We start from the raw sequence: 23,066 nt of genomic DNA, 5'->3' as shown, positions 1-23,066 counted from the left end.
TGACCACGTTCTTGTCTATGCCTTAGCCTACAATCTGATGAGGACAGGGATGGTATCTACCTTATCAGGGATGTTGTCAGAATTGGCGTACTTGGAGCTTGTCTGGCCCTGGCATGTGTGGTGTTTGATCACCCCCAGAACCCAGCCTGACCTAGACTCTTCATTTACCGATTCAGGAAATGGCAACCACCTCACCTGTCGATGAAACAATCATATGTGTTGAGCACTGTAGACCCAGGGAACAGGAAAACTCTTGGATAATTCTCCCGCTGCTCTTAGCCTTGCCTTAAAAATGTCACAAGGTCTCAAAGTCCTCTGAAAAGAGATGCTTTCAATGACTGGTTCTGTTTTTGTCAGGATCATTTTCTGATCTGAGACACCATCTCCTTGTGACGTCTATCAGCTTCATTTTGCCTCCATCAGTTGAGACCTGACACAAAACCCTGTCTTAGAAATCCTGAAAAAAATGACCCCTTTATCTCCCCCATGCACATTTCATTTTGGATTTCCTGAGGTTTCTAAAAAGTGATTTTTTAAAATGAAATGAAGTATTCAAGACGTTTGAAAAGTGTCAGTGTCTGAGGTATTTAAAGACCGTGGAATTGAGTGTGCATCTATTTTGTACTTGTATTCCATTTAATTTGACTTTATTAAACTAGAACATTGTCCTTCATTTTTTTGTGGAATTTGATGTTTTCAATGAGCCACCTATGCATTTATGCAGAGAAGGGTGGAGGATTTAAACCCTGGAGTATTTCAGCTGCTGACAGCTGCTTGATCCTCTATGATGGTGGCCCAATTTCCACTGAGTGCAGGGAACGTACCAGCTTTGTGTTTGTAAAGAAGAGACATCAGAATAAGCACAGGCAAGAAGAAAGAGGCGTTTTCACTTGTGAATCTATTATCTTTAAGAATTGAGTAATTTGGTTTAAATCAAGATGGTGCATATTACAAAGTAAGTGCTGTAAGTAACGCTGCCGTAACGTGGGGACCTGAATGGAGTTTGTTGAAGAACAACTGATGGTTGGCTAAGCACTGTGGACGTCTCCCTCCATGGGACAGGGGCAGGAGCTGCCACTCTGAACATTTCAGATGCTCCAGCTTAATATGAAGAAAGGACCCTATTTGTGTAAACTTTCCAACTTGTCTACTTTCCTGCCACTTCCTGCTAGAGAACGGTGCTTTTCCCCTCTCAGATCGGGGCAGAGCATCTCCCTGACCCCGGGTGGGTATTTGCATTTCACATTGACTGGGATTTAGTGTATGCACGTGTGAGTGTGTGTGTGTGTGTGAGTGTGTGTGTGTGAGTGTGAGTGTGTGAGTGTGTGTGAGTGTGAGTGTGTGAGTGTGAGTGTGTATGTGTGTGAGTGTGTGAGTGTGTGTGTGTGTATGTGTGTAGTAGGGTTGGTAGCAAATGGGAGACTTGACTTCGTCTCTCTTGGGTTCTCATCTATCTGCACAAGGCAATAAGCATACACAGGGATGGTTAACTTTGTTAACGTCTTTATCATTCACCCTATTTATACTAATCAGAACCTGAAAGCAAGATTTTCCTAATCAAGGATTGACCAAGGACCTGGGAATTTCTCACGACGACATTGACTCTAATGGGAACTGATTATTATTTCTTTAATATTGTCTTTAGGTTGAAGTTCTTGACCCAAATGAAATTTTAAGGGCAGCTTTATCCCTCAGAGGGAGTCACCTCCTGTGGTTTTCTCCTTGCTCAGTGTTCTGCCTCTCTTTCCAGAGTCCCATTCAGACAGTTATGTAACAATGACAATTCCTGCAAGACGCTAGCCTATGGACAAGAAAGTCCAGTCTCCAGTCTTGACGGTGCCACCAATTAGCTGCATGACTTTGAACAAATCAGGCTCCCTACCTGGCTTAATTTTCTTCCCTTGAAAGTTAGAGACGTTGCAGTCTCTTCAATCCTTCTCAACTTAAAGCATATTTTCAATAATTACTAGAAAATTAGATTGACAAAATACTTCTCTCTCCATGGACTAGAACATCATATTATTTAAAGACAGTAGCAGGATAAGCTTTGAGGAAACATGGTCATATGTGTACACATGTAATGCATTTGACACAGCTCCCCAGACCTCACACCCAGAGACTCTTACTCAAAGATTTAAGTCTAACCATAAAATAGTCATACTTCTGGTCAACCTGGTACACTGACAATGCACAGGATAGGCATAAGTGATGACAGAAGAATATCTCATGGTAGGAGCAGCAACATAATATCTTTTTAGTTGATTAAAATGTATTTAAAAATAAGACATTGGACATGGTGTTTAGAATGAGATAGAGCAGTATAATGGCCACCATTGACAAAGGTGACAGTTGCGATCTTCTCACAGTTGGTGCAAGCTACTGGCTGTTCCCCTCATGTTTTCAATGAGATTATGTTCCATCAACAATAGTCTCCCATTGGGTGTCCCTTTTATGGATGAGGGAGGCAGTCTGTGCAACTTTAGTAGATCCTTTCTTGAGTTGATCATTTCCTCGTCTCATGAGTACCTTGTTTAAACCATCTGAGTTAAAGTAACATAGAACTTGATATAATATAAGAGATATTGGAAACAATGAAAGAAACAAAAATAATTCTGAATATATCTGGTAACAACTTTCTTTTTTTATGTTTTTAGCGACAAGGTGCTGGGGCAACCAATGGAAAAGACAAGACATCCGGAGAAAACGGTAAGATGCCACGAGTAGTCCGATGACTGCCTTTTTTGGCACCTACCCCCTTGGGCACATCGCAGGTGTGGATCATGCCTTCCACTGAAATCAGCTTACGCTATATGTCTGCACTGTGGCTTCCAGTGGAGTTTAGCAATTCTCAGTGAGTGCTGTGGTCTGGTTTTACAAAGGAAACTGAGCTAGCTAAATGCAGTGTAATAAGAACTGTTTCCTCTCCAAAGGAAGACTCCCATTCTGGGCAGCATGGTAATGACAATGCAAATATAGTTCTCTGCTTTCCTCATTAGGCTTGGTGACAAGCATCGGAGTTATTGTGAGGATAAAATGAGATCAAGTGCAATGAGTGCTTTGAAAGCTGTGAAGTGCTTGGCTCCTTAAAGGAGGTTTTAAAATCTGCTTCAGCCATCCCTGTACACAGAGCACAGTGCTGGTCCCAGGGCAGGTACAGGATCAATGACTGACCAGCAAATACAAGTAGTAGCGGAGACGGGAGAAATCGTAGCCTGTGACTGCAGCCTCCACCTTGGCCTTAAGTTGTAGGAATGATCATATCATATGGATGGAGAAACTGAGGCTGGGAGTGGAAGAGCTGAAATGTGACCAGGAATGGGAGGAATATGGTCTTAGAAGGAGACAGAGCCAGGTGTAAGCCCAGCTCCCCAATTTTAGTGGTTGTGATGGAGGATGACTTATAATAATGAAAAGTCCTGGTAAGTGCCCAGGACTGCAGTTAGGGTTCTGGGGAGGTTAGATTCTGGGCGCTCTTACTTTTTGTTATAAAGTGAATTATAAAGTGAACGGACCTTTTGTGTAAAGCTAGTCCTTCCTCCAGCTGGACAGGATATGTGCTGGTGCCTGTCCCTCCAATTGTAGATGATGCCAGTCTCACACACCAGCAGCAAAAATTCCTTGGGGGCTTCAGAGCCACTTTGGATGCTCTGTCATGAGTTTGAGCTAGGACCTGAGCAAGACCCAAGTACTAGAATGTTCCTCTGTACTGCACTCATCTGACTTACCCACCTGTTTCAGGCCATCCTATTAGGTAGGGTCAGCATGGTGACCTCTGGGGTGAAAGGTCATCATATCAGTAAGTAGAGGGAGTGTTGCTCAAGAATATCCTGATCAGAGCTGGCAGGGAGGACGGGAAGGAAATAAGTTCTTTTGCAAGCTTTTCATGAAGCCCAGGGCTCTTCTTGTCTCCTCTGTGTGAGTTGGAGAAGAAGGGACTGCCCCACAGGAGCTTCCCAATTTTCCTGCGGCACAGATCCGTATCCATCTCCTCATTGTGTTCATTTCCGTGAACCTCACAACCTTAGAATCATGGGGTTGTATAGTCAAAAGCCTTCTTTTTTTTTTTTTTTTTTTTAAGATTTTATTGGGGAAGGGAAAAGCCTTCTTGAAGATACGCTATTGCCTCAGTTGTCCAACTTCCTTTGCTCTCACACCTCCTTTCCATTCTTAAACATTCTTGAAGACCCCCAGAAACTTTTGTTTATGTTGTTTATATCTATTGATGGGTCCTGTATTAGAAATTGAAGCAGAGAAATTCTAGAAAGATTTACTTGTGCATTCATTAAAAATACAGTGATAAACCTATGCTATGTTAGCGTAAGTAACATTTAAAAATGAAAAGCAATTATATTTTCCAAAACAGACAAGAATATTTAGTGAAAGAATAGCAACGTTTTACATTTTTGCCAATCTCTTTAATATCTGGCTTAATAGAAGACTACTGCCACTGCTTTCAACATGTTGTAATGTCACAGGCCATGGAGCCTCTGGAAAATTCCACTGTGCATTAAGGAGAGAATGAGATTTTAAAAAGCAAAAAACGAAACAAAAACAACAACAAAACACCCTTAGTGCTATAAAAGTAATTTTGATTTTGAATGCTTCCTCAAAGGAGGGAGGCATCCTGGGGGTTCCTTGTTCACACTGTGAGAACTGCTGCTCTAGTGTCACTCCCGTGTCATGTGTGGGTGGCCTGGAGTCTGAAGATCAGGCACAGTGGGGTCCTGTGCCTGACAGAGTTAGGTCCCTGCGTTCAATGCCTCTGCCACTCAGCTTTACCCTGTTGCCCTTTGAAGCACATCTATACGCTCCGAGCTTTACACCAACGGGAATTATGACTTTCTGCCATTCCAAGGCATGGAATTTCTTTCAGCACCAAATTGAGCCATTCTAGTGAAAACCGAGTGTGTCTTTTCTGGAGGTATAAAAATTAATTGAAAGGAAAAATTCAAGATGCTATGAGGAAAGCCCTTCTTTATATAATTCTAGATATCAGAGGATAGTCACTTCTGAGAAGAAAAAGGGGTATTTAGAATGAGAGTTTATTTGATAGTTATGGAATAATGGTGCTACATAAATTCAAATTATTATGCATATTAACATAACTGCTCATGTATGATGTACACGATCTTTTATTATATTAACTTTGTGCTTTTGCCTCTAAAAATGAACAGATAAAATCAGTAACAACCTAACAAAAGTTGGGGTAAAGACTTCTAGAAGTGGTCTAAAAGACATTTTCCTAAAAACCGAAGTTGCTTAATTTTTCATTCTTAAATTCATAATATGAGAAGAATATTTGTTTTAACCAATATTATATTCCACTGAAATTCAAATTATTTTACTCTGTCATCACAGGTATCTAGAGAGATCTTTTACCTTAATGTATATTTCCTCCTAACACAAATGAAACTGCCTACATGTGTTCAAGGAGCAGGGTCCCAGAGAATAGAAATATGAAGCATAGAACATCAAAATGTTATGAGATTTGGACAGTAGTCAGTTAATTGTAAGTAGCCAATTAATCCCAAATTTCATTAATCATCTATAAGTCAAAGTTTTTATTTAAAATGTTATAAATTTAGTTTAGGTCTCCATTTAACACTTAAAGCATGAAGACTATGGGAGTGAGTTATGAAAGCCTTGAAATTGCAATTTAGATCACAGAAGACACAAGTCATATACATTAAAACTCCAGAGGGATCCAAATTCCTGGGCTCTGTTGGAATTTTGTTATAGTAAATATTTTCTCAAGAGGGCTATTGGCTTGGAATCCAGATTCTTGTAATTCCAAGATTTGTTGTTGTTGCCATGGTATTTACTGATGTGAAATATGATAGTTTTTCACTCCATATCCAGAATGCCCATGAAATATGACACTTACCACTCTACCGGAGGTCTGACAATTAAGTTCACAAACTTGTTGCAATGATGTTGCTAACCCTTTCTTGATAGCAGAGGGATTATTCATTATGAATTTGTACCAACTGGACAAATAGTTAACCAAGTTTACTATCTGGAAGTGCTGAAAAGGCTGCGTGAAAAAGTTAGACGACCTGAACTTTTCGCCAACAATTCGTGGCTCTTGCATCACGACAATGCACCAGCTCACATGGCACTGTCTGTGAGGGAGTTTTTAGCCATTAAATAAAAAACTGTTGGAACACCCTCCCTATTCACCTGGTCTGGCCCCCAATGACTTCTTTCTTTACCCAAAGATAAAGGACATATTGAAAGGAAGACATTTTGATGACATTCAGGACATCAAGGGTAATACGACAACAGCTCTGATGGCCATTCCAAAAAAAGAGTTCCAAAATTGCTTTGAAGGGTAGACTAGGTGTTGGCGTCGGTGCATAGCTTCCCAAGGGGAATATTTTGAAGGTGACCGTAGTGATATTCAGCAGTGAGGTATGGACCATTTTGTCTAGAATGTGTCCGCGAACTTAATTGTCAGACATATACCCAGAATGCCTCTTCACTTTCCAGGAACCAACCTTTGAATACACAACCTATCAAATCCAGATGTTTCTCATCTCGTCTGCATTATGGAGATAGGTTTTTTAGAAATATTAGGGCTATTATTTTTTTAATTAAAAATAAAGTCATTAGGATCTTGGTGGTTCAGAGGTTTTCATTCCCATGTGAACAAAGTACTTCATTATTTGATTAGTTCAAGCCAAGAATTTCATTTGTTTCTTGATATAAAGCCCTAGTTGAGTGAAACAATAGTTCGCAGCTCCAGTTACAACTCATCTGCTGAATTAAATTCAAACACGTTTATAGATACAGACACAACCATTTGAATCTAGACTATTCACCATCAATTACCAGTTTGGAGACAACTGAAAGATTTTTTTGCAAGACAGTAATTTTGCTGGATATCTTCATCTGTGGCCTCATGCTCCAAGAGTTAAAAATTTTTATTGACATATAAAAGTCAAAAAAATACTGAAAGGAGAGTGACTGCTGGGAGATTTGCAATCCGAAGGAAAGATTTATGAATAATAAACCTGTGACGGAGCTTCCTTTCAGTGCTTGGAGGCTTACCCGAGCTAAATTGAATTTCTAAAACTGGAATGGATTTCTCTTGACTTAGTGAGCTGTGATACATTTATTTCCAAAAAGATCTGTCTTTGGCGGTGAAGGGCAGAGACACACCTGATTTTAGTAAAAGAATCCGCTCCAGATCAGGCTATAGGTAAATTCCCGGAAGGCAGGTATTATACTGAGCCTACGAAGAGGCTGACTGCAGTTGTATTTCTCTGAGGTCTGAGATGCTGAGCAAACACTCAAGCACCATACTTGAATAGGTGTGCCCCTTTTTTGGGAAACACTGTGGCTTGGGAAATTTCTAGTAGGTGTGGGGAGATGCTAGGAACACATAAGATTTCATTTGCTTTGATACGATTAGTCATTGCTTACGATGAATAAACGTTGTTGTGCTGGGTACTACTCTCCTCTCCTGGTTTTGAATAAAGCCAAAACCAAAGATGTTTATCTCACCTTTGGATTTGAGACACACACACACACACACACACACACACACACACACACACACACACATTGTGATTTTATTTTTCTGCTATCAAATAGGTGGAGAAAGAAATGAACTGAGAAAGACCTGTTTTCATAGACAGACAGCTACACTGCTGTGAATCTGAGCATGATTTTTCAAATAAGGAATGCGATTCATTATTTGTTCCCCAAACACTTTGCACGCCTTCCCGCCCCCTTTGACTGCAGATCATCCAACAGATACCAAACGTTTTCCTTTTGGTGTTTGTTGTTGTGCATGACGATCTTTCAATAAGTACGAATGGACTTGGGCAGGTTTTGCCTAAGATATATTTCATCTATCACCGCTCCTTGGAAGGGTGAGGAGTGAGCTCTCACGTGGGAAAGTAGATCAGCTTGGAGTAAGAAGGAGCCGAGGGTAGATCCAGGAACAAAAGCTGACAGCGCTCTCTATCACACGGAGGGAGACGGTCGCATCTGGCAGGAGGCTTTGCCTGGGTCTTCATGCTCCTGTGCATGGGAAGCGTGGGATGAGCGGCAAGAGGAAGAAATGCAGTTTCTAGGACGGCTACCGGGGAATGGCGCCACGTATCTGCCTACAGCAGTTGACATCACCTGGTTCTATTTCAGACGTGGGATGCGGTAGATGGGAGTCTGAGGGCCGACTGAGAGGAGCCTGCAGCTGCAATACAGAGTTGTTTGTGGTTTTTCCACAGGCTGTGTGTGCGGGCGTCTGGGGCCAGGGCCTTGTGAAGCTCCCTTCCAATCGAGCCTAGATTTCAGTAGGAGTTTAGTGGGCACTGACGGTCCTATGCTAAGACTCTTCGAAAAGCCACAAAGACAAAGAATGTTGAGTGGCAACATGTATCAGAAATGTGCTGTTTCAAATATTTACGGGCTGCCCCTGGCTGTGGGAAAAACACTTTCCTAAAGCGACTGGTCTCTAAGGTGTGCCCCGATTTCCAGGCCAGGAAGCTGGAAATCTTTCCTGCTAGTTCACTGAAACCATGGGCTGCACGAAGCCCAGGATTCACTGTGCGGATGTGTCGAGTGCTGCCGTGAAAACCGCAGACACGTGACGCTTTCGTGGCGAAAAGTCAAATGGTTCTGCTCTCCATCGGGGGTCTCTTGGCTTTTCGCTCCTTCTTTTTCTACATTTGAAGCAAATAGAAAAACAAATTCGAAACAACAGTGGATGAAATACTAATACGGCTTTCAAATATTACGAGCGGGATGTCCTTTGTGTTGTTGGCTCTGCACACTCTAAGGAATCCATGTGCCAGGAGGAGGATGTGGACATATGGGTACACAAGGTTGCTTCTGCTAGTGATCCAGATGGGGAAAGAATTAAATTGCAATTGCTTGTGAAGCCAGACCTTTAAACCATCAGGGTCTCCACACAAACCTGGTCGATCGGTAATACGGTCCAACAAGTGAGTTGACTGGAGATTACTTTAGGAATTAGTGCTGACAAGGAACTCAGAACCGTCAATCTCGTGCATAATCTCCTGTTTGATTCCACTGCAGACTTGGAGGGTGGGTAGGGAGGCCATGCCAGGCAAAGCTGCTCAGAAAGTCAGGTGATTTGCCCACGGACACATTAGTCAGAGATGGGGAGCTTTGGTTATCTGGCCAGCAGTCCAAACACACCAGGTTGTCTCCACTTATACTCTCTCCTGAGCTCCCGCTTGACGGGGGTTAAGGTTGCAAACTGGCAGCTAGAGTGGGCTGTGGTGTGAGTCAATGGAACAGACTAAGGAACAGAATAAGGTTAACGGCTTGCCCATGCTGAGAACCAGAGTTTCAACAGCGTCATTAGCTCATCAATTTAGTTAACTAGCCTCTCGCAAACACAGGTGATGTCAAACTAATTACAGGGACAGCCATGTTAATTTTTAAACTAAAACATTGAAGCAATATATTAATTTGTGGGTGTATCCATACTTTTTCTCCCTCCCTCCCTTCTTCCCTCTCTGCCTTCTTTCCTTCCTCCTCGTTCTGCTTCTCCTTCTTCTTTTTGAGATTAAACATTGGATAACTTTAGACTAACTGAAGATAGAATTTTGTTCCACATCAAATGGAGAAGGCCCATATGCTTTAGTGAAAAACTGAAATATAAATTATGCTAAAAAATTGTCATTTAAGATCTTTTTAAGCCTGTGAACCAAGTTGTACCAGGAAAATAATGATCCTTCTGTCCTTTAGAGTCCTGCCCCAAGCAGGAGACAGAAAGTTTCATATTCTGTTTATCAGTTATCCATATGGACATAACATTTCTCAAGCGCTTGAAAACATTCTTGACTTTTAAGTAGGTGATACACTCATAATTTTATTTATAGAATTAATTTGCACAGCAAGTAGCTTTTCAGAAGAGAGGACCAACCTGAATTTCAGCCTGGGATACGTGATAAGATGGTTGAGGTTTGTAGGTTTCCTATTAGTGGGGTTCATCTGTGATTACAAAAGCCTGTAGAAATGTCAGTGAGTCTCCCTGGGAAAGGATGTTCTCCGTTGATAAAACAGTATAAACTGTCTTCAGAAACTGGATTTCTCTCTTAGGCTGGACCTGCTCTCCCACATGCATTGCTGTCATGAGCGGGACGCGGCTGTCAAAGAGCAGTCTCACACGTGTGTGTCTTTCCACAACGTCAGACTATGAGAATAAAGCCTTGGATCCAGTCCTGCTATTCGGTTTCCCACGTAACCAAGGCTCCGGCCAGAGCACAGTCCCCAATAGTCCAGGCGGAGTGATTTCACACAGGAGGCTCCCACAGGTGTGCAAGCGGTAGGGGTTGGGCGAGGCAAACAGAGTCTTAGGAAAGAAGCATGAGAGAGAGTCCTGTGTTCAGCGAGAGTCCCGAGGCGCTGGTGTGCGTTTCCCCGGGTGTCGGGTCAGGCCGGTGAGACGGTCAGGACGTGAGGTGAGGTTTCGGGGGCTCCGTCTGGGACGAGTGCAGGTGCGGCTGTCAGCTCGTCGGGGAAGGCCTGAGCGAGGAGCCGTCAGTGAGCTCTGGTCTTATGCCCGAGACTGGGAGTGGTGCCCCCACCTGCAGTCCCATAAAGTGTCCAGGTGGTCACACTCCACCCTGTGTCTGGAGCTACCTGGTTAGGCGCTCACTGGGTGAGCTTTCACGGGAGGCTCTGGCATGACTGTCGCTCTGACTGACACAGATATCGGAATGACGCGAGTCCCTTTTGTGTTCATAATGAATGCTCTATACTATTGCTCAGCGAACAAGAAGTCTTGGTGTCCCTGTGACCATCTCCGGGGCACCCTTAGAACCACCACTGAACCTGCTTTAGACCCAAGGGCAGGGGTGTCCCTGCATCTCACAAGAAAGCTCTCTGCCAGTGGTTCTAGAATATGGTCCTGGGGGGAGCCCCAGGGGCCTGGCGTGAGCGCATGTGAATTCCACTCAACATTATTGACTGGTTTCCTCCAGCGTTCTCAATCACTAACACTGGAGTTTCTGATCGATGCTAATTAATTGTGAAGATTTAGCTCAATTTGGACTATTCATTCAGGAACTGGTGCTATTTCTCTCCAGGTACAATTTTTATTCTCTCTTAAGTGGGCTTCTCCTTGTGTTTAGGAATTGACTGATTTTCATTAACGTGGGCAAGCTGAGAATAGACTGGCTCTGAATCTTTTTAAAAGATTTCCTTATTAAAGTATAATTGGCATACAATATTGTATTAGTTTCAGGGGTACAACATAGTGATTCGATGTGTATATATCTTACTACGTGATCACCACGATGAGTCTAGTAACCATCTCTCCCTCTGCAAGGTGATCATGACCTTCTTGACTGTATTCCAGATGTGACAGTGGAGATTTTGGCCCTGAGCTGAGACCTAGTCCAGCAGACTGGTGGCATCACTGGCTTTGCCACAGTGGCAGGTGCCATCGCACTCACTTTTTCAGGGGAGTCAGGAGAGCAGATAAATACCTCGAGCCACCACACATCAGACGGACTTTGTCACAAGACTGGAGCAGTGTCACCCAGTCAAGTGCTCTGGAAGACACGGCCTAACAATCTCCTTCCCAGTTGTTCTCTGATGGTTACCGCCTTTCATTTTCTACCCTCTGTGAGGGGCAGGGCCAACTATCAGTGGTAGGGTCCGTGGGAAAATGGAAACATGGCCCTTGTTAAAAACTTCTCGGGCAGAGCATTAGTCAAGCTTGGGCCTTCTGAGTGTGGGACCCTGCGCACGTTGCCTGCTGTGAGGCTGGCCTGTGATGGGTGCCACATACAAACGTCCTTTTTTAAAAAAACAAACATGCATTATTTATTTCATGGTACATTTTCTTCCAGCATTTTCTAAACTGCTATCCTGGAGTAAGGAGATAGATAATTGGAAACTCCTTGGTGTGAAAATTAATTTGAATCTAATTTCACAAACAAGGGGCATAAAACTTCCCTGCTTTTTCTGTGTTTCCTTACTTGTTAATGGACTTAGCAAATATCCTGGGTCACTTTGTATACTGGTTGTCAATTTCTATGATTTCTGGTTTTGCACCATGCTTTATGGAGGATCAAAGATGACTACAAGGTCTTTGGCCCCTGGAGAGGGGGTTCTGAGTCCCCCTTCCTGCGTCAGGTAGGCTGTGACCCCTTAGACCAACCGCGCACAGCACAGGAAGGCACGTGACTTGCTGGGCCTGGACCTTAGAAACTGGGGGCTTCTCCTTTTCCTCTCTGGGAGTGTTTGCAGTGGGAGAAGCCAGTTGCCACTTAAGAAGTCCGACTACCTTGAAACCATCGTGCTCTGAGGAAGCTTGAGCTAGCCACGTGGAGCAGCTCCTGGATCGATGCCCAACCTGCCAGTGGCTGCTGGGTACCCCGGCCAGGCTGGCACACAGGTGGGCAGAGATCCTCCAGGTGACCCCAGCTTCCAGGGCCATCTGGCTGCAACTGCATGGAAGGCGCCAGTAAGAAGGGCCCAGCTGAGCCCACCGACCTATGGACCTTGGGAGACAACACTCAGTTCTTGTGTTTAAGCTGCTAAGTGTTGGGGTAATTCGTTTCGCAGTGATGGTTAACTGGAACGTACTGAAACCTCTCTCGTCTTGCCAGCACATTGGTTGGTCCTTCCCTTCTCACTCCACCCCTCCTGGCAGTACATCCTTGGTAGCTTTCTGTGCTTTGTTGGTTAGAATGTAATCTCTTCACAGTGCAGACTTTAAGGTCTTTAATAACCAGAAAAGAGATGCTGTAAAAACAGTATGGACGCTAACTTTGTTTTGCTCATTCGTTCATTCATTCATTCAGAAATATTTGCTGACACCAAATATGTGTGGTGATGGAATATTTTAAAAGAGCGATGCTTGGAGAATGGAGTCAGCAGGGCTTCGTGATGAATGGATCAGTCATGGTGCTGGGAGGAAACGGAGAGCACAGGCCACCTGCGTAATCTGAGGAGACCTAACTGCAAAGGGACCATTTGCAAAGGTGTCCAGGGTGTAGGGAAACACACAAAGAGCGGTGTAGACCTCAGAATAGCAGTGGCGGGGCTGGGAAGGAGGCACCGGAATCCAGAGAGGGTGCAGTGTGGGGGGATCGTCCGGTGGGGATGCGTTCTTCTGTTAAAGGACATACCTGAACTTCTGGACAATTTTGCAGACTTTCAAGGTTGCCAGATTTAGCAAATAAAAATACGAGATGTTCAGTTAAATTTCCACGTCAGATAAGCCAAAAAAAAAAGTTTATGGTATAAATATGACCCGTGGAATATTTGGAGCATACTTACACTGAACATTTTTTCGTTGTTTATCGGAAGTTCACATTTAACTGAACACTGTGTATTTTATCTGGCAACCCTAGCAGAGAACGAGGCAACGGCATAACTACCCAGATCTCCCTCTTTCTGTCTTCTGATGGCCTCTTGGACCACGCACTCGATGAACCCACCCAAAGCTACAGCACAATGGCTGGGAAGAGCGGGAAGAGGGCAGACATTGGGTCAGGACGGCAGGAGCTGAAAAATTGCCGTGCGTCTTGCCAATGCACTTTCCTTGCAGGACCTTGGGGCCAGGTCACCCCAGGCCCTTCTCAGTTTTCCCTGATGAAAAAATGCAGCCTATTATACTATAAGTGATCACAGCTTTACAAAGACAAAGTGGGAATGATTTTTGTATACCAATTCTGGGTTGATTTCAGGAAGAAAAAGTCAGAAAAGCAGTCCATCTGTATCATCCTTTTATTTTAACTGTGTAGTGTCATTGGTTGGCCTAATATTTTTAAAGAAAGAAAAGCAGTCAGCTCTATTTTTGAGAGATGATGTACTTGACATTCTTAGAGCAATTAGGCTGTCCCTGTGAAGGTTGACGTGTGTTCCAGGCCGTCAGTTTAAGCCCGAGCTCCCCAGGTGTTACTTAGAAGAAAAGGGAGGTGGCCAAACATGGAGGCGGGGTCCCTAATGGGAGTGCAGCCAGGATGGGGTGGCGGGTGGGAGTGTGTGAGAATGGATCCAGAGCTGTGCACTGAAGGGAAAGTCTGATGGAGCCCAAGTCAACAGGGAAATAGATGGGGTGGGGGGCGGAGCAGGCACGGTTCCCCCTGCAGGTCAGGTTATTAGCAGGAGGGAGGGGGCCCAAGCTTCCTGGCTCCTGGCGTTTGGGCCCACCAGGAACCAAAGGAGTAAGATGTGGGCAGGCCTCCTCCAGTGATTAGGGGCTGGAAGCCACATAGGCAGCTGCAGTGGCCACAGGAAAGGTTTTGCCACGGGGCCACCAGTGACTGTAGGTGTCCTGAGAGCCCTGGAATAGCAGCTGCCTGGCCTGAGGCTTGGGAGTTAACCTGGGATGGATGTAGCTCAAACCTGTCCCCAGCCAGCGGTTTAGCAGAAGATGCTAGAATTTCCTTCCCTCTCCTGGAGAGGCATCAGGGAGTGGATTTGCTTTCATTTAGAGCGAGCTTTGAGTTAAACTTCAAACTTGTGACTGCAAGATGAGCTGCTTAAAAACTATGAGAAAGATCATCTTCTTCTCTTAATTAAGTGCGAAGCAGAACCCAAATCTTCATCCCTTTCGTTCCCCACACAGCCGGGGGAACTGTTGTCTCACACACCTCAGTGAGGATATTCCAGAAGGAAATGAGGCTTTGAGCCCCTCTGACGTAAGCCGGACATTGGAAGTTCCAGAGGGAAGAAGGACAGCCAGTATTGGGACCACTGAACTTAGAATGTAATTATTTATAAACTTCGCTTTTTTCAGCATTATGTGGAGTACTTGTTATTATTATTATTTTTACAGAAATTGCTGCTTGTCACGAGTGAGAAGGCTAATTACTTGCATATAACTAGATTGGAATTCATAAGACATTTAAGAATTATTTCCCTTGATGAAGACTCCCTCTCCTGCTCCCCAAAACCTAAACAGTAGATGCTCCTTCCCAGCTTTCTGGGGAGGGGGGGCGCTTCTGGGTACTGGCCACAGTCGTCCTGTTCCAGCTGCCACTTTCCTTTTTCCTGTTGGGATCTGGAATTGAGTTGACCTTTGACCAGCTGAAACATGTATTGATTTCATAGACCCCGGTAGGAGGCAGGGGAGGGGGTCGGGGAAGACAGTGATATGGCCTCCTTCACAACGTTTCGGAGAACACCCCTTCCGGTAATTTACAATTATGTGAAATGAAAGCTTGCTGCTATTTTTGTGCTTGGCAAGTGACTTCTTCCATACGTTTAAAGCATGTTCTTCTCTCTCTGCCATTCCACTGTCCCAGACCCCGAAGATAACTGAAAATTGAATGGTGCTCCGGCATTCATTTAGAAAGCACAGTCTGCTCCGATGGTAGAGCTGCTTTCACGGCCAGAGGCTGATGTGAGAGGCATAACTGCCACTTCACATTCCGCCTTCACAATTAGCTCACGGACCCCAGGGTGAAAGGAAGGACCGACCTTTGCACGCGGCAGAACTCACTTCCCTCCGAGTCACTAGTAGTTGCGCTAATTACGATGAGACAGTGAGTCTTCCTGCTGCCGACCTTTCTTAGATTTTAGGGTTTCCGAATTTCACTGCAAGCATAGTCCTGTCGACTGTCTGAAATGATGTACACTTAACCCAAATTCAATTTCCCAACAGTCCAAAAAAGGTGTTTTTGTAGTGTGCTTTGTAAATGGTCTGGGTCATCAGAAACGGCCCATGGAGATGCCTGTTGTAGGTTATAATGCCTTTTCTGGCCACGAAAAGTGCCCTAAATATTCCTCCAGGTAGTCACACTCAATAATCGTTTCCCAGGCATTTTGGAAGAAAATAGAGAGATAGTTAGCACCAAATTTTTGCTGAGCTTAGACATGGGTTAGTTGTCGCCATGCCACCTCCTCTCCAGCCGCATTTCGGTATTTTAGTAGATGGCTTTTAGGATCTTTATTTTTAGCCATCCCCTGATTGCAGGGCCTCTGAGCCTGCTTGGCTAGTCAGGCCAGAAACCACATCTGATTCTCAGTGTGCTGTGAAGGGCGGGGGAAGGGTGAGTCCCCGGAGTTTCTTGTCCCTGTTGTCTGTCTTGTGGTTTGGCCATTTGCCTGTGGTTAACCCACGGTGAATCACTTAATATCTTTAGGTCCCAATTGTCCCCGTTTGGGAAGATGTTGTTTTTAGTGTCATTTTGACGCTGGATAATTCTGTGGCTGTATCTGTCCCAACACAGATAGGATGTTTGACTTCTTTTGATTTTATTTTCTGCCCGCATTGAGGGAATATGACCTGTGAGTCCAAAGGAGAAATCCAGTGCTATTTCTTAGTGGAGGGGAAAGAAGGTACAATGGACAGAATCTGAATAGGACTGTCACCGACTGTGAACATGTGATAACAAATACCATGTTTTCCCGAAAATAAGACCTAGCTGGACCATCAGCTGTAATGCGTCTTTTGGAGCAAAAATTAATATAAGACCTGGTATTATACTTATATATTATATTATATTACATTATATCATATTATATGACCCTGTCTTATAGTAAAATAAGACCAGGTCTTATATTAATGTTTGCTCCAAAAGATGCATTAGAGCTGATTGTCCGGCTAGGTCTTATTTTTGGGGAAACACAGTCATATAAGCATTTCAACGAGATGGGTGAAAATGGGAAGATTTAGGCTTTTATCTGGTCAAACTGCTTTTCTGACTAGTGACTTCTGAACATAGAAGGGGGCTCATTTCCCTGGATGTTTCCGTGCTGCACATTCAGTTTTGCAGTGAGGCTGCCTGGCCAGGGACTGGCCTCCAGGCGAGGACAGGTGTAGGCACCAGCCAACTCACTGCAGGAGCACAAAAGAGGGGGTTTGCTCCCAGGGCTGAAATAGACACACCTGCACCCATAAAGGGCCTGCTGTCAGCACCCTGTATCCTCTGCTTACCCATGAGATTAAATGTTTATGCCAGTTTTGCAATCAAAAGGTATTCCAACTCTCTTTTGAAACTTTATACCCACTTCACTTGTGGATCTGGGCCATGCCACCTGGTGCCACTCATTTATTGCAGTTGTGCATGAGGTGCCGATATGTACCCTCTCTAGCCCCATGGTAATTAAATGTGGAGTTACAGCTGCTTCTTGAAATATCTCACCTGAATTTTCTAAACCCAGCCCATTGACACCTGAAATTACGGCAATGCACAGAAGAGTTGAACGATAATTTTGAAATTATGAGCCTGATTAGTTTGCAGGAGGCTAGAATTGGATCTTAGAAGACATTTGGAGCTACCTTCATATCAAACGTTCAGTCTTATTCTGTTCACACATCTCAAAGCTGAACAAAACCATAAAATCTTGCCAATTACAGATCCGGGCTGAAAGTAGCCTAGTCGGTCATCCCGAGTATTCAAACCTGGCAAAATATAACCCCTGGTGTATATTTCTTCAGCTCAACTGAACATGACTTTAGCAAAAGGTCAGATGCGACTGCTCTGGGGAACGCTTCCATTCGCTAATAGACTGATGTTAGACATTTTATTTTTCTAACATTCTGTCTAAATTGGTTTCCCCATCAGTTTCTTGGCATCAGCCTCTATTAATGCTCCCTTGAGCTGCTGCCACCCAAAATGGGTACTTTGTCATGGCTTAAGTTTTTGATCTAGACAGAAATGCTTCTACTACCTCTGCTGATAGAATGCTTTAAGGGATACTATTTCAATGTTGGTCCTTTGAAAAATGATGATTTTTTAAAAATGATTTCACAACTGAGTAATTTGGGATCACGTTGCCTGCCACTGGAAATGTCTGTTTTTGGAATTCTTGAAATAACAATACTCTGCTTTATTTTCGGTCTGTAAGAACTTCTGGATGGGGGGGCTTTGATGGCCTATACAAAGGGCAGGCGCCTTGCTCTCCTGTCACCGTGTCACATAAAAGACACTGGTTAAACAGTGGCTCGTCAGACCACGCACAGCCCCCACCTGAGTTCTTCTGGGCTTCACAGCTTTTCTACTACCTCGGAAAGCACTACTTATTCCATTTCTTCTTGGAACCCATCAGAACATTATTATTAAATAATGCAAAAACTAAAACCAACACTCTGCTGTCAGCTAGCCCTGCTAAGTCTGGAGCACTCTATGGTTCAGCAACCTGGTCCAGAAACCACCTAACTTTATTCCTTCTTGCACATTAGATCTTATTCTGTCTTCATAAATATGTAAACCCATCCTCCTGATAAGGAGGATAGCAAAATTCAAAGCTTAAAATGACTCACCTCTAAACAGCAATTCCCAACAAATCAGTAAGTGCTTGGTCATGAGCTCTTAAGGCAGTGTTATTAAAAAAACAAACAAACAAACAAAGCACAATAAAACAACACACAAATAGAAGTGATGTGTCTTTGCCTTAAACATGCGGAAAGGGATGTACAAGACTGAGGCTGTGTGTCAGGAAACCAGGGTGTGTGGAGTTTAAATCCACAGGCTGGCAGGTCCTAGACCCAAAGTGTAATCTTTGTTTACACACAAATACACGTTTACAAACAGAGGCACACACCTCTGTGCAGGACCCATCTGTGTCCCTAGGACATTCCGACATGGAACGCTTGACCACGTTCAGAATGCATGCAGAGAATTTCAACATATGGGAAGTCGGGGATGTATGTAGTCTCATCTGTTTCTGTTCCTCTTTTTCTTGTCGCACATGGCAAGAGTAGAGAGCTAAGCGAAGCACAGGATGTGTGACCGGGTGGGGAACCAAGGTGGGTGGCAGCCTGGAGTTAGAGATTGTGAGCAGTAACGAGCATGAATCAGCCTGGCCGCAGCTGGACCTGGTGTGGACCCGGCTCTTGTTTTGTTTCTCAGACCCCCTTTCAAGCATCACTCTGAGAGATGGGAATGTGTCTGGTGAGACAGTGCAGCCCCTCAGCTTAGTTGCCGGTGGGGGTGCAGGAAGAATGCAGAGACACCTGCCAGCGCTGGCTGGGCGGGCAGGCGTCTGCTGGAGAAATGCAAGGTATCTTCAATCTGGCAGCTCACAGAGAGCAAAGGGGCAATCCCAAAGCCTGAAAACGGCTCCTTCCCTCTCCCTTTCCAGGGTGCAGGCAATGACTTTTTCTTTTTTATTAAATTTATTGAGGTGACAATTGTTAGTAAAATTACATAGATTTCAGGTGTACAATTCTGTATTACATCATCTATAAATCCCATTGTGTGTTCATCACCCAGAGTCAGTTCTCCTTCCATCACCTTTTCAATCCACACTGTTGTTTGTGTTTCTTGTCATTCACGAAGCTTGACTAATCATCCCACAAGAACCCTAGGGCTTGTCTGGCCTTTAGTCTTATCAGCCTTTCTCCTCCTCCCTCCCCGAGTCCTGGAGTACCTTCCATTTCCCCCAGCTCCTGCCTTTCCCCTTGAAAGCCAAAGCCTCTAGCATGAGGGTTTGAGGCGAGTTAGAAACTCAACGTGCTCAAGTCAGGTTTTTATATTAATAAAGTGAACTAATGCTCCTTTGAGAGGACTTGAAGAGGTCCTGTGATTGCATTGTGAATTATGATTGCATTTGACTTTTCTTTCCGTTGAAAACTGGGGAACTCTGTGCAATTCTCTATGGCAGTGAAATTTTCAGAGTTTAATCCTTTAAAATTGGTGTTTTGAAGTTTAGAAGGAAGGGGAATCGTGAGTCCGAGAAGGTTCCATCCTCTGAAATGGTAAAATCAGGGAATATATTTAAAAAAAGAAGAAAAACTATTCTGAAGCTTTGGCAGGAAGGAAAAAATGGGCCTGGAGCAGAGTGAAGGGAGTGGGTTTCAACTTGATGAGGGAAATGCCTTCAGGGGAGACTCCCCTTGCTCACATTCGTGTCCTGTGTTTTCAAGCACTCAGAAAGTTTCATACTTTCAAAAGCTGGATGGGTCAGCGCGTGGAAGGAGCCGCTGATACCTTACGAGGAGAGAATGGGCAAGGCCCAGCAGGAAAGCCTGCGAGTGATGGTTGGCAAGGGTTCCGAATATGCAGGAAATATTTCTGTAAAAAACTGAGATTTTTAAAGTAGTAAGTGCTATAAAGAAATGGCCATCCGTATCAGAAATTGGACGGAAGAAAAAACATGTCATTGTTAACCTAAAAATAATAAGGCCTTTCAAAGTGAGAAGGAAAAGGAAAGTGCACGTTCTCTCCTCATCCCTGTCAACACCTTGAGGCACAAACCTAGATTCCTTATCATCCCCACCGCAAACACAGGGGTGATTTGAACCTCGGAAAGGCAATTCTGAGCCAACTTGCGCAGTTGGAACTTGAATTTGAGCCTTTCCAAGTGAAGCTGTTTCCCCTCATACCTCATCGCCTGTCTTTATGTTTTCCCTAGAAAATGTAGGCCTTTTGTCTATTGTTATAGAATGAATCGTGTCCACCCCCTGAAATTCATGTCTTGAAGCCCTAACCCCCTCACCCCCCAATATTTCAGAATGTGTCTTTATTTGGTGATTTTAAAGAGGTGATTAAGTTAAAATGAGGCCCTAAAGGTGGGCTCTGAGCTAATATGACTGGTGTCCTTATTAGAAGAAGAGATTAGGACATAGACACACACACAGAGATGACCACGTGAAGACACAGAAAGAAGACGCCCGTCTACCAGTCCAGGACAGAGGCCTCAGAAGGAACCAATCCTATTGACACCTTGATCTTGGGCTTCCAGCCTCCAGAACTGTGAGGAAATAAATGTCTGTTGTTTAAGTCACCCAGTCTGTGGGACTTTGTTATGGTGGCCTGATCTGACTAATACAACTAGCAACCAAGTTTGCCTTTTCAATAGAAAAAATATGGGCTGGTGCTCAAGCCGCCATATTGGATCGTAGATTGGAAGCCTTACACCAAGGATGGAAAGTCATTAATAAAGCCATTGTCTTTTTTTTGTTCTCTTAATGTATTTGGGGACAAAATCTGATCTCATCAGTGTTCATTTCTTCCATAGATTCCCAAAGATTCACGCACACTTGATAATGTAAATGCCACAGCCGGGGAGCCATGTTATAAAAGCAAGGTGCATCGAGTAAGGGACCAGAGAAACTGAGTATGGGAAGCCCAGACCCAGAGGAGCTGGCAGTAAGCTATCGCCCTGAGCCCAGCAAATCGGGCTTTGCATTAACCACAGCCCGGTGTGAGTGGGGAAGCCTGGGGGGTCAGAGTGCCTCTATTTTAGGACAAAAGAGAATTTCACTCTTTCAGGAAAAGCTGCAAGTACCAAAGAAGGTGTGAACTTGGTAAATGGAAAGGTAGCAGGAATGGGAATTGTGTTTTATTTGATGTGAGAACAGTTTAGATGCAGAAAGCCCCCTTGCCTGCTGCTGCCAATGCCTGACCCTGCTCTTTAATCTCCACGGCTTAGCCAAGCCCTGGAAAATTGCAATTGTCTGCACCAGCAGCCCCCGTTCAATAAATCCCAACCAGTGGGCAGGGAGGAGACGTTTCTGGGAGCTGGAGCTCCCATGCTGGCTGGCTGGAACCCACCCTCTGCCCAGGGACAGAGGGACTATTTGAGCTCAGGAACCACTGGCTGAGGATACTGTGTCCTCTTTAGGCTAAATTTCCAGCTTCTTAAAAGAACATGTTGTTTTTGTTTTTTATTATTTTTTATTGGCATTTCATAAAATGGATGCTCTATGCCAGCATTGTTATAAACTAGGTCTATAAATTTGTTTTATTATTTTCTTTTCTTGGGAGGGATTGACCTTTTCTCTAACACTGAATGCCTTGTTCTCTGAGTATATTTTGATCCAATTTGAGGCTTAAGGGATAAAAATTCCAATCCTTACTTGTTTCTTTGTTTTCCCTCCTCATGGCCCTGGGTTTCGGTCCTTATGAAGGAAGCCACACAGGCTCTCCTTGGCTGATAGGTGACCCTGGTGCAGGACAAGTGGGACCCCCAGCTAAGAGGCAGGGAACCCGAGTGCTGTGTCAATTAGCTTAAGGCAAGGGCGATACAACTGACAGATGTTAATTTCTTTCAAGTTAATATTACACTTTGAAAGAAAGTAGGACATTCCGAGAACCTTGGCGTTAGAACGCCCCATTTGCAAGGCATACTTAAGTCAAATCACTGTTATTTCTTTATGGAGAGCTAAAGTGTAGGTCCTTTTATAGTATGCTCTGTGCTGCGTCTCCTAATCAGGCAGACTCCTACTCAGGACAATTATATCCCAATTTACTGCTGATGTGCCAATTTCTGATCTGCAGGATTAGGCCTTAGGAGGTAATTTGTTTCTATAAAATAAACCCTAAAATATGGAGAGTTATGAATATGTAAACGCAAGCCTTTGTGTGTGTATGTGTGTGCGCACAGGCCAGTCCCTATGTTTATAACTTAGTGCCAGTACCTCTAGGCACTGATTTTACATCATCAGAAACGAACAGATCTGAGTTCCTTTGATCCAGCGTGGTGGTTAATGTGATACATTTTGGAATGGTGCGAGGTTCAAACTTTTTTCGTCGTATGTTCAGGATGCATTAACGCCTCTGTTTTGCTCTGGATGACTGCATATCTGTTAATTTCTAAAGAATTTATACTAATTACCTGACGTCAGCCACTTAGATTGTGAATGCATGAGTCAAGAATAATTTTTCAAAAAGTGAAGACTAATTAATTAAAAAGTGTTGTTTCTCATTGTCGGGCTTCTGCAGCCCCTCCCCTGGGCAGGCAGGTCGCAGGCTGGCTCTGGGGACAGGCTTTCTCTTCCCACAGTCTCCTTCCTGACTACCTTAACACACACACGCTCTGCTTCTCATCACTTTGCTTTATTGTTGGAATTTCTGAAATTCCGTTACTTATTTCTGCATGTCCCTTTTTATTTTCCATTTCCCCCGGCAGACCAGGGGCTTGGGTTTGCTTTCTGCTCTCCCCAACACTTAGCACAGTGAGGGGCCCATAGTAGGCATTCCAGGCCATTTGCCAATGATGGAGCTCGGTATCAGTTCTCCTGGACCACCTTGTAAACAAGCAGATTTTTCAAACTGCTTGGCTGTATGATGTGTTTAGACTTGGATCATTTAAGAGATTTTTTGCCCCCAGAACCACATGAACTGGTCCACACAGGAGGCTGTCATCTTGGCCTATGTTTAAGGAGCTGAAAGAAATGC

General features: G+C 44.1%; 1 protein-coding gene across 1 annotated transcript in view; it reads left to right on the top strand.

Moving 5' to 3' along the window:
* Window positions 1-23,066, top strand: part of PCP4 (Purkinje cell protein 4) — a 53,015-nt gene that overhangs the window by 22,885 nt on the left and 7,064 nt on the right. The window contains exon 2 of the mRNA XM_019745650.3: window positions 2,655-2,706. Within this exon, the coding sequence (XP_019601209.1) occupies window positions 2,655-2,706 (52 nt within the window). The remainder of the gene's footprint in view (window positions 1-2,654; window positions 2,707-23,066) is intronic.

This window comes from Rhinolophus sinicus, chromosome 17 (assembly GCF_057876585.1).
Source record: "Rhinolophus sinicus isolate RSI-liver-muscle chromosome 17, RSI-T2T, whole genome shotgun sequence".
NCBI classification, from domain to species: domain Eukaryota; kingdom Metazoa; phylum Chordata; class Mammalia; order Chiroptera; family Rhinolophidae; genus Rhinolophus; species Rhinolophus sinicus.
This window is presented reverse-complemented; position numbering and strand designations above follow the sequence as displayed.